Source organism: Mya arenaria, chromosome 3 (assembly GCF_026914265.1).
Source record: "Mya arenaria isolate MELC-2E11 chromosome 3, ASM2691426v1".
NCBI classification, from domain to species: domain Eukaryota; kingdom Metazoa; phylum Mollusca; class Bivalvia; order Myida; family Myidae; genus Mya; species Mya arenaria.
Window position 1 is genome coordinate 64,171,418 of NC_069124.1, and position 12,654 is coordinate 64,184,071.

The 12,654-nt window shown below is 37.0% G+C and overlaps 2 protein-coding genes across 10 annotated transcripts in view; one reads left to right on the forward strand and one right to left on the reverse strand.

Annotated features, from left to right (window-relative positions):
- The window catches only part of LOC128225584 (bridge-like lipid transfer protein family member 1), a 70,560-nt gene extending 68,590 nt beyond the window's left edge, over window positions 1–1,970 (reverse strand). For 8 of the 9 annotated variants that reach the window (XM_052935462.1, XM_052935466.1, XM_052935468.1 and 5 more), the window contains exon 1: window positions 1,936–1,970. The gene's annotated coding sequence lies outside the window, so the exon portion shown is untranslated. Of the gene's footprint in view, window positions 1–927; window positions 1,346–1,935 lie in introns of those variants that run through there. The other variant, XM_052935460.1, reaches the window with a different exon arrangement.
- A 1,477-nt stretch (window positions 1,971–3,447) lies between these two features.
- Window positions 3,448–8,732, forward strand: LOC128226191 (leucine-rich repeat-containing protein 74B-like). Its single transcript, XM_052936082.1, has 13 exons — window positions 3,448–3,718; window positions 3,947–4,164; window positions 4,459–4,566; window positions 4,811–4,954; window positions 5,131–5,212; window positions 5,380–5,465; window positions 5,734–5,928; window positions 6,239–6,334; window positions 6,621–6,746; window positions 6,971–7,117; window positions 7,684–7,769; window positions 8,150–8,291; window positions 8,607–8,732. Exons 1-13 carry the CDS (start codon window positions 3,448–3,450, stop codon window positions 8,694–8,696), a joined length of 1,791 nt encoding a protein of 596 aa, XP_052792042.1. The 3' UTR covers window positions 8,697–8,732.
- The last annotated feature ends 3,922 nt before the right edge of the window (window positions 8,733–12,654 follow it).

Genomic DNA, 12,654 nt, shown 5'->3' on the forward strand with positions numbered 1-12,654 from the left:
TTTCTGATCATTCTTCAGTCATTCAATTCCCTACTAGCATTTATTTTCAAAGTAATCCAAAGTAAGTTTCATACAACCCGCCGCTGTAAAATATCTAACTGACTTTCATTTTTCATTATCAATAGGCATATTTTTAACTGCAATAGAGCATGCATGCCCAAGATACACACTGAGAATGTAACATGCAGAACAGACATTTTTCACTTATTCTGTTAGGTAAAGCTCAGTTCACGCTATATGCTATAGCATATGTTCTTTAGCAAATATGCTTTTGCTAAGCTCATGTTTTTTCACGTTCACTCTATATACAGTTAATATGAGTTTCATTCAATTTATCCAGAGTCTTTCCAACCAATTAATTTTTGTTAATTCTTGGCCATCATTTTTTTTAAAAACTATCATGTATGGTTAATTTTTTAAAACAGAGAAAAAAAGGTAATTTCAAGGTTTATATAATGGTGTATTCAACATATTCTTATCATTAAATCATATGATAGGGTATAGGTTTATATGCAGGATGTCAGCAGTCTAAGCAGTCACACATAAACAAAAGGGGCCATTGTGATGCTTTTCACAGGAACAGATTGCATTTTTTAAAATTTAGAGCTAAGGTAAGCATTGTTCAAGAAAGAGACCAAAAGAAGGACCTTGTTCATCGATTTTGGCATGCTTGTCTAATAGGGTATGCGTTTCTTATAGGCCATTTACTTAGTCCAAATAATTGTACGTTGGCGGATTTTTTTTAGATTTTTGATATGGCAAATCCTTCACGTACAAATTGTTTAGTATCAAAAGTGGGTAGTTGTTCCGATCAGGATTCCGGGTTAAAGCATATAGAGTCTATAAAATATCATAAAAACAAGAAATATTACCAGATAATGTTATTTTATATTAGTTCCGTACACCAAAAATAAATATCCGACTTACAATTATGAGTTTGACGGCTTTTTTTTCATTTCATTCTGTCAAAACATAACGATATATACATGAAGGGCACCTGCAAGGCTTCAGGGCACAGTTTTAAATCGCTCGGAACATTTCGGCCATGGCCGAGTTGTTACGATTGTATAACGAGGTCTATCTCGAAGCTTTGTCGGAGGAGGCCGAGTTATTACGATTGTATCGAGTTGTTCCCCTTCGCATAATTGTTTTCTGTGTCAGTCAACTTTCGTTTTATTGGAAAGGTAAACAACTTGTTTTAATGCATTAAATGCTTGTTTAGTGCAAAATAACATTTCACTTACATGGTAAAATATGAATATAACTCTTTATGATCAATTTCAACCATAAAATACTTCACTTAAAACAATTTCAATATTTTTAAAACACCCCCGTTTTTTGCACATTCCCGTTTAGACGTTAGGGATTGGAAGAATCCCGTATAACACGTCTATTATTTTAGACTAGCCATTTACTGTAAGAATTTCCAAAAGACTAATTCCCGTGACCGACGGCGAGATGTTCCAATATATATGCTTAATCATGCACGCTAATACATACTGTTTGATTTAGGTCAAGGGGTTTTGAAATATGAACAACTTTGACAGCTTATCCGTATTGAAGGTCTAGGTCCCCAGTAGAGTGTTGACATTATAATTTAGGTGATTAATTTAAGATATTGTTCATGTCCGTTAGTTTCATGGACATCATTCTATAGCCAATAGCCCAAGACCAAAAACACACATAATTTAAGAGACATTAATTGCGTCAACATGAAAAATAGAATACAAATAACAGAGTTTGTGTTCATCATATTTCATGTACAGTATTTGGTTGTCAAAATCGTATCGAACAATAGTTTAAAAACACAATGTTAGATTTGATAAAATGAGATGACAATACATATTATAAATACTTTCGATAGAATATTAAATTAAGATCAAATAAATAAAATGCATTTATTACGTTTTGTTATTAATTAAATAATCAACTTACTTTCCTTCTGCATCAAAATAAGGATGATATCAAAATCATTCCGAATTTGTTTGCTGTTATTAACCCAACGTTAAACATGCGACAAGAAAGATTGCATTCAACTATACTAACGCCATATCAGTGACCCCTGGGGGTCTACAGCAGGTACGGCTCTAGGATTTGACGTTATAGAGGGAGCAGCACTGAAAACCGAAATAGATTTGACTTTTATGTTGGTATGAGTTTGTTGGTACTCTCCCAAGATCATTTTGGTCATTACTTGGTCTGAAATTGCGCATTTTCGTTTTATTTTATTATAAACAATTTTCCGTTACTGTCATAAAATCGTTCACTTCGTAAATAGTACATTCTCGTTGATCAGAGGTTTGATAATAATAAATGTAACGGCGTTACGCATAGCATCATCACTCTGGTGAACGAGAATGAAATATTGGATAGAGCGCGCGACGAGAATATCAAGCATTGGTATTGGCACACCATGGGCTTAAGATAAAATCTGCCAGCCCGCAATAAGGGTAACAAAGTTTAGTTGATATGATTATGTTTCAATTCATTTAAAAAGTTTCATGAAAATTTACTTAATACAGCAACAGAAGAGTGGATTTTCAGATTAAAAAAGAATAAAATATCCATATACTAGGGCGACGTTCTCGATCATCTCAGTATAAATATCTAAGCAGTATGGTTTTTTACTCATTTTATTTAGAGCATACAGAATATATGGAGAACTAATCCGAACTATAGAGACAAAATTTTAACAGACTGTGACTCCTGGTTTCGAAAATAAATTAAAAAGAAAATGTTATATATAAGTCCATATATAAACGACAAACATCGGGCCTCAGTTTCTCGAAAAGTCCCTTATACATACCAAGATTTAGTTAATCGAACTAATTTGTTTTGTGTATAATTGTATTATATTTACATGCTTCTGCGAACTTTAAAAGTAAATTATCTTTATTATAAGTGCGAAAATTTTATTAAGTTAATTCAATATTAAGTAAAATATTTACTTAAGCCTGTTGTTCTCAAGAACTATCTAAGAATTGAAAACGGGCGACAAATGAACAATTTTTTTCAAGACAAGTAGATTTACTTAATAATTCTTATAAATAATAAGATCATATCTGTACTGTTGACGATCGCAATTAACTAGCCGCGAATCTTCCAAGAACCAAACGAGCGAATGTTGGCCGTAAATGGTAATGTTGCAAGACAGATTTCTTCACTACTTAACACTGATTGTTTTTCTTCTCAAAGTAGATTGATTTTGATGCAATGAGTGGGGCTTACCAAGCACTTTAAATCATTGGGAACATGTTCTGGCGAATTCAGTTTGCCTGACAAAATTCTATGAACAGTAATGTACCCTTAACGATTTTTTCATCATTGCATTTTGATAAGAAAAAAGTAACGAAACGTTGCAGAGTTAACGTCTATAATTCGAAAAGATATGTTTTAAACGGGCGGTGTTTGTGAACCACGGATTAAACACTGGCTGGGGAATGTAATATGTTGCCTGCGCGAAAAGCCAAGTTGACAGCGCGGATGAGACTGGCGTCAGACGAAAATGCCGACAAGTACTTCCCCGACAAGATGACGAGGATAGAGAATTGGTTGCACAATGTTGAGAGTCATTCGAATGCCTCGGAAGTATCGGCTACTGGCGTCAAGGACCGGCGACCGTCGGAAATCGCTAAGTTGGAGACTCTCAGAGCCGCGCTGGAAAAATTTGACACGAACCTTGATTTAAACAATGGTTTTAGTGGGAGTGCAGCTAGACGTAAGCGTTCAGGCGTCGACACTCTCAATCTGGTTCAACTATTGTATAAACATCTCTAAACATAGCATACCTGCTTAAAAGGGTCTCTAAATATTTAAAGTAATTACTCAAAAGACGTATGTACATTTCCGGAAATGAAGTTATGATTCATGCTCAATATTAAATAAAGTTCATTAATAGTATTTTTGATAGTACCAAGATGATCTATCCGATTACAATTTACTCCAGAGAGGTCAAGAGGACATGACACGCCTGCGCCCTCAAGGACTCGCACCTACATCCGGCTAGACCTTCCGCTTCCTGTTCGCGTGTACCGGAAGCACTGTAAGCGGCTTAAAGTGCTTCCCCTTCGCAGAGTGCTCGGGCAATTTGGACGTCCAAGAATTATTCTGAACGACTTGTGTATGTCGTTGTCGGATGTCCGTGCAGCATGCAAAGGCCTGGCAGTAAGTTTGGATAAGCTTTTAATTACCTGCATTGTTAATGATACATATCTTTTATTCGTTTACATAATACGCACATATACGAACAACTGGATAAATCATGACGATAAGTAAAAATGGAAAGGGTAGGACCTAACTTAGCTTGAGTTTTTTGGCTGATAAAACACTATTTCCCCCCAGCGAGCAATCCCTTTAAATATACGCATTATCAACGATCAAGCTGCAGTTCACACATATATACAACACATTCTACTATTAAGTAGTGTGTTAAATACAAAACTAATGTCTTGGATCCAGTACGAGACATCCGCCGCCTACCTGGACGTATCCGGCAACAGTCTGGGGGCCGTTGGCGTCAGCCACTTGCTACAGATGCTTGCGGAAAATAAACAGTACATAGAAGTCGTAAGTTTGATTAATGTCCTACATGTTAGGGTACCTTCCACAACATTTTCATGTACTTAAATACATATACCATACAGCCAGAACTAGAATCCGTCCAAGGCGACGATTCATGCAGCCAACGATTATCAAAACCTATTTTCTTTGTGATCAAATAAACATGGTAAAGGCTTACTGTTGAAGTGTTGTAAAGAAACAGAACCAAATTGAGTCCCATTTTATTTCATTGTCATTGTTTCATATTAAGCGAATTGCTGACAACTGCCTGACAGGGAACGGCATTCTCTTGGTGAGCCACCATTTCCTAGCGCATCACGTTATCACTGTGCTCGACATTTCCGGTAATCGCCTCACCGACACGGATGGTACCGCAGTCGCAAACATTATAAAGGTATGCTCAAAACATATACGTACACATACATACATAGAGGGACACTCGCATCCGCCAACAGTTCATCTCATATCGATTCCAAACAAACTATATGTCGCAAAATTTACACTTCCTCATTGATATTTTCCATTTTTACATGATGATATGATTTATGGTTGTTCATACTGTTTTTTTAGGCTAGTCCCCAGCTGCGCGTATTGCACGTCCATCATAACGAGTTCTGTGACACAGCCGGGAAAGTCATCGGCAAAGTCATAGGTACACCAGACAGTGTTTATTTAAAGAAACATATAGGTATTTTATCAGAATTGTACAACATTAAGCACGAACATGCTTGTCCCATTGAAGCAATGATTGATAAGAAAAACACTTTAGTAAATGTATAAAAGGAACATATCTAGTATGCATGTTCTGTCTCGCCACAGCCAATCACAAGGGCCTGAAGGAGCTTGACATAAGTTGGAACCACCTCCGCCAGCGAGGGGCCATCGCTTTCTGCAAAGGGGTCGAGGTGGGACACGCTAGAGGATAAAGTCCAGTTACACTTACAACATATTCGAAATGAAAATATCGAAGCGTTTCATGACAAAGCATGCTTGACGCGTATCTGTTTACCTTAAAACGATTGCTTTTTCGGTAATTTATAATTGCATGGCTAAAATACTATAACTATAATTGCATGGCTAAATATACTAAACTCCTGATCTGACGATGCTGTTTTAGTTTCTTTCTTTGGTTAAATGCGTCGCTTAACTATCTGCTTTTTAATAATTATGTAGAAGAACACGTCGATCGAATACTTGAATATTGGTTGGAACGGTTTCGGATTCGAGGGATGCGTGGCCATGGCGGACGCGCTCCGCCGGAACTGCACACTCGAAAAGCTCGATTTCACGTGCAATAGAATACATCCGCCTGCCCTCCTCGAGCTCATGAAGGGTCTGCTTAGCAACAAGATTCTGAGGGTTCTAGTCGTATGTTCTTTTTTTGTACACGTATCCATATTGACATTATGACTATTGTCAAGAGTGATGACGTGACAGTTTTTTCATCCTCTTTGATAAACACATTTGCTCCAAATAAAACATAAGGCCTATGTTGATTTGGAACTTTTTAGAAAATCATGATACAGTGACCTGAACGAGATCGAACAAAATATACCTAGACCGCGCATATTTGATATTAGAGATAAATGTCTTCGATTTTGTAGACAACATTGTTACTCGATTATGCCAAACAATCCCTGATCAATCATATTAAACAAACCTTCCCAATCTTCTTCAGCTTGACAAGAATCCGATCACGCCGTCGTTTGCCACTGTGCTGCTGGAGGGGATCATGAAGACGCCCAGCATCGCCCTCGAGGAGCTAAGCTTACAGGTGATCTGGTTGTACTTCGTTTGTGTTAAAGCTCTATAATACTATGAAAGCTTTAATAGCATGTATCGTTTCCACACCCCGCATCTTGGGTTGTTCACATTCAGATTAAATACATGGACAAGACTAGCTGCTGGTGGTGAAACAAGGTTTATATGTTACACTGATATACCTCCGTTTCAAATAAAAAAAAATGAGCTGTTGTAAATTTCATTATATATCATCTGCAATTATATCAATTAATATAAGCCGCAAATACAACAAATTTAGTATTGGCCAATGGTTCCAGGGTATTGTTGTGGACAAGGATTTCCAGGGCGTGTTGGACACCATTCACCAGGGACGAGGCTTCAGTGTCGAGTATGAGACGTCACTTCCGGTCACAAGCCGCAACAGGAACGACATGCTGAAAGAGGTAAAACATGGATTTTTCCCCAGAAAAATGCTTGTCCAGATCAGTAACATCTAAGTCAACATAGATAAGTTTTCGCAGAATCTAAGATAAACATTCTGTACACGTCCTCGTCTCAACAGTATGACTATTGTCCAACCTATTGGTGAGTGCATTTTTTAAATGTTTCACATTACATGCATGTAATGCACAATCATATAATAAGCGCCCCTTCCCCCACTCCATAGATTGAGATGCGGAGCACGTACAATATCGAGCCACTGCGGATGCTGTACTTGCTGAAGGAACGGAACCGCGCACAAGACTTCTTCCACAAGATCAATAAGGATCACAATGATGGGCTCACTCCGGACGAGCTTGCCGCTCTCTTCAAGGTTTGGCCTTCATCACTCGGTATATAGTGTGATATAGTATAAATACCACAAACAGATATATACCACAGACTTTAACGAGGGTTGAGGATCCTGTGGTATATAGTGGTAGCGGTAAGACTATTGACTGTCAAATAAAAGGTCGCATGTTCGATCCACTACCTCAACACTATACTACTAACCGTCTTCCAGGACGGACGTTTGACGGAGGTCCCGTGTGCCAGTAATATTCACTTGAGAACCAGGGTAGCTTCAATCAGGACTATGTTATTTGTATGCACTATACCATAGAGCCAAAAAGGCATTAGTGTCGAAGCCCCTTGTGAAACATACAAACAATAAACGAGCGATCGGACCGCTCTGTTGAGAAAGGACGACTTTTTCAGATTTATGATGTGTTTATAAGTCTTACGTAAGACGAGACAGGACTCAATTAGTTAAATCAAGACAAGATATAAGCTGCGATTTTTGTACGATGAGATTGCATTTTTAATTTATTATTATTATTTTTTGCTAATATATTTAATATTGTTTAGGAATAAATGAAATAGTTGTTTCTCTGCTGACAGGAATCTGGGATCCCGGTTGCCCGGTTTGTTGTTGACAAGATCATGAACTTCATGGACACGGACGGCGATGGCAAGATTGACCTCGGGTGAGTTGTAACTTATTTAAGTTTACCTTATTTCAAGCTTCGTGAATAAAAAAAAATCACATAAAAAATCGTCGTTTTAGCTCGACTGTGTAGACATGTGTGTTTTATTTTTATCTCGTGGCCACGACATAGTTATGTCGTGACTTGCTAAATCGTTCCGAATACTTAGTTTGTCGTGGTCACGACTTAGTGATGACTTAGTAACGGGAACTGGGTAGTTAGTCGTGGCTACGATCTCTTGGGTGAGAAATGGACACGTATACAACTCCACACTCTTTCTCTCACTCCATCTTTTTTAGAGTGATGACACGTTGTTAACTATGACATGAGGTTATCGATACCAAATGCATGTGCTTATTTGATATCGCCAATTTCTTCAGAGAGTTTCTGGTCGGTGACAAGAAGATCAAGAGATTATCACGTGATCTCGCCCGGAAGTCGATATCGGAGGAGGCTCATTACAGTCGCTACTCGAGGACCTTCCGGCAGGCGCACATACAGAACCTCACGTCCAGGCTAAAGGTAGCTAATTTAATTGTTCAAAGTTTTGTTACAATATGTGTACATCTCTTGTTCGATTATAATGCTGTGTTTTTATGGATCTGTACAGTCAGCTTAAAAACGATAAAGTTGATAAACATCATGTACTGCAGTGTTTGCGACAATGCCAATGCTCGTATCCATTGGAACACGCTCGGCTATTCTCGTGTGTGTCGAAGGTTGCTGAGTAGCGCACACATTCACATTGGTGCCACTATCATGTTGTTTTTTTCATTATCAATCATAAACCAAAATACATGTATGTAGAAATTTTCAGCGTATCACTTTCTTGTTCAGGTTGAGGAGGCGCAGAATTACCTCTCACCGATAACGTCCCTGACGCCTTCGCCCGCCAGCAGCCGCCGCTCGTCTGTCAACTACCCATGATAGAAATTCACGTCGCCAGCGTCTCTATGGCAACCCTTATTTTGTATCATATTGTTAAAAAAAATGTCATCAAAGTCGTATCATTACAGTTATTTCAGGTCTCCTTGTCACTTAAGCTTAACATTCAGAATTGTCGGTTGCCTACTAAAGTTCGTATAATATATATTTAGTTCACTCTCATTCTCAACTGTGTGCTAATATTCATAAATTTCCATTGATTACTGGTTATATAATGCTTGTGTCTGTATTGCTGTATTGCTTTTATTATATTCTAATTCATTATTTTTGTACAACGCCATTGGATATGTATTTATATATGTAGAAATAGGCGTTTAAGCAAATAAAAAAGTTTCAAGTTTCAAGTTTCATTCACTGACAATATGGTTTGTAGCCATGTTTACATTTAATGTAATGTATATGCCACACGTTTATATTTCTGACTAAATAAAAAATCGATAAAGTAGACAATTTGTTATCTAGAAGTTCAGTTATATACATACACACGTATAAAGGAGTCCTACGCATCCACATAATTGTGGAAATAATACGCGCACCCATGCAGACTAAGTCGCCGGCGTCACGCTTTGTTTCGGCCACGCATGTGAAATTTAGACATATATATATATATTTCAGAAAAAAAAGTCACAATGAATGTATTTGAAAACGCATGCCACGGGGCACGAACAAATGCCATAATTGGATCTTCTAGTTATACGTTGCATTGGTCACCGCAACGTCAATATACATGTATATATACATTTCGAATAGGAGTTCAGTCAAAGAATGTGCAAAGCAGCGGATAATAAGGCAACGTATTAAAAGGTCATGACATCCTGTCGGTTTGCAGATTGTTCTGGGATTTTGCATATAACGTTACTAACTAACTAACTAACTAACCTACTTTACATTACTGATGTTGCCTTAGACATTGTGTAACTGCTGTTGAAGATAATCACTATAAATTAATTGAAGTAGAACGTACTTTTTAAAGACCATACCTTTTTCATTTTTGCACACGTAGGAAAATGAACGTAAATGAATTGTTAGTGTCATACATTAAGATTCCGTTCACTGGACAGGTAAACACGTTCAATGTAGCATCGAATGCACCACCCTCGTTGGTTTTGGCAATTCTGTAGAATGCAACGTATGTACTTGTTTGTATTGAACTTAAGCACTTGAATGGATTGTACGGCGAACGCGGGGGAACATCCATGCGAATTACACAAAAACAACGTATGTTTATCTAATCCTTTCATTGGTGCAAAGTACCAATTGATGCCGAAGGCGCCAACCAATTAGAGTGTTTTTCCCCAGGAGTCAACCACTCCTGATTTTAGAATATTAGAATCCTCCGCCCTGGCGATTGCAGCAACTGTGAATTACGATAGAACATTGTTTCAAGTGGTTATAAAATGTTTTATAACAAGAGGAAATTTACAGAAAATACTTTGGATATATCTTCATCAAGGCAAAATTACGCATTCGGAAGTTTCGGGTCAAATAATAAAAATAATAATATATTTTATAACCAAACTTTTTCATTCGTAATAAAACATCACGTAACATATGCTTATCAAATGCAATTGCCTTCATTCTTTTAAATATAACAATGGGCACCTTATACCTGCATATTGCAAATTTACACTGTTCTGCCAAATAAAACACAGGCACCGTATGCCTGCCAGCTGCAATTAACTTTGTTCTGCCAGATATGATCATGAGCCCACTTTGTCCACTTCAAAATATAACAATAAAATTTCTATACCAGCCAAATGCAATATACAGAATTTTTCGAAAGAAAACACGAGGTACTGTTTGCCTGTCAACTGCAATTAACTCAATTTTTCCAGATAAGCACAGGCACTCTCTGCCTGCCAACTGTAATGTTTTCTGCCAGACAAACCACAGAAACCCTATGCCTGCCGACAACAATTAACTCCGTTCTTCAAAATATATACTTGTCACCAGATGCTTCACCAGATGCTTTCTATGAACAATATACTCCATTCTTCCAAATATATCCATGGGCTCCTTGTTCCTTAAAATGGTACTCTCGTCTTCCAAAAAACAACAACACATGACTCTTTGCCTGAGCCTAACAACAATTGACTGTTCTTTTCAATATAAAATAATCCTTGGGAAGGTCTGTGATGGTGATCAGTAAATAATTTGGTTAAACACTAGAAAACTGCGAAGGAATTTGACCCGAGATGACGATGGCGAACAGTCAATTCGTTAATTTTATTTAAAAAAACAAAACAAACAACAACAACAATAAAATGGCGACTGATGACATTGAAATCGTTTCAATTTAAAGAAATTCCTGCATGCTTGTATCTTATAAGGTAAAAATCTGGTTTGAAAAGCTTGTTGCGTTTATATTTTATCAATTATTTTGGAAATGACCATATATTTACGTATATTTAATCAAGTCCAACTGAAACGAATACACGTGCATTTTGAAAGTTGAAGCATGTTTTTTTTTGAGCCCTCTTATGACATGAGCAGGACATAGTTGTCACAATTGCGCTTACGTGTATGTGCATGGTCCTTGCATGGATCCATCCATCTTGACTGAACTTCTGTCTAAAGTAATAGAAGTATTTATCCCTAAGGATTTGGCATATCAAAAATTGTAAAAAAATCTGTCAATGTACAATTATTTGGACTAGGCTATATCTTGACCATGCATTTTAGAAATTTGAAAAGCTTGACATGAAGGTTCACCATGATGAGAAGGCATTTCTCACACCATACCCAGGTCTGTACCTCAAAGATCAAGGTCATGCCTTGTTGTTAATGGGATTCACTCATGTTTTTTTACCAAAATTAGTTTTCCCTGTAATGCATCTGAAAACACTTATTTTATCATTAATTTACACTAATAAAAAAATTAAGAAAAACATGTCACAACCATAACCACTAGGGCCGAGGACAAAAGTGATGGATATTTTTACCTTTTTACAACACATTGATAACATCATGTGATAATGTTAATCAAACAATCATGTAATAACGAATCGCTCATAACTGCACAATTACTCTAGTAACAGTAATATTCAGTCCCTAAGGTTGCCATTGACAAGAAACTGACCATTTTGGGGTCATTGGGTTAAAAGTAAAGGTCAAAATCAACAGAACATTTTATGAAAAACCTTTTCCTCCAAATAACTCAAGAATGGTTTCATCTTGGACAAAAAACACTAATGACAGTTTGTCCTTGTATGACCAATAGATGAACCTAACTGTTCTTTGGAGTCAGTAGGTCAACTATTTAAGGTCACAGTCATTAATGTAATGAAAAATGTATCTGCACAATAAATTGAGGTCGATTTCTGGCCAGTAGGTCAAAAGTCAAGGTCAACAGTGTTTTGGAAATGTGTTGTGAAAAAAATTTCAGCACAAAATCTTAAGAATGCTTAATGACCTTCAACCATAGGACTTCAGTGTTAGGTTGCCCTTGACCAGTCAATGACAGTATAAAGATCTCAGACAATGTTGTTTGAACACACAATATCTGCTTGAACTAGGATAAAAAAATACTCAGTAGGTCAAATATCATTGTCAATGCAGTTTGTCTCAAAAAATATGCACCTTAAGTCAGTCAAGCAAGTGTTTAACAAAGTGGTGTTCAGGTGTATAGGTTTTCAATATTATTATGTTAACATTTTGCCAGTTAAAATCATGTGTAAATCATGTGCTTTATGTAAAAAAAGTAGATGTATTTTCTCCATATATGACATAAGATTTTTTGAAAAAAATAAACATGACAAAACATATATCCTGTTTACAGCCTTCCAGAAGTTCTGATCAAACTAACCATGGAACAGCCAGGACATGAACAGGACAAAATGAGCCCGGCCAGCAAATCTGACCAGAGAACAGACACCACAGGAGTCATTATCAACAGCCCTGTATTGTATGTATCCAGCATTTTAATACATTATCTTCTCCA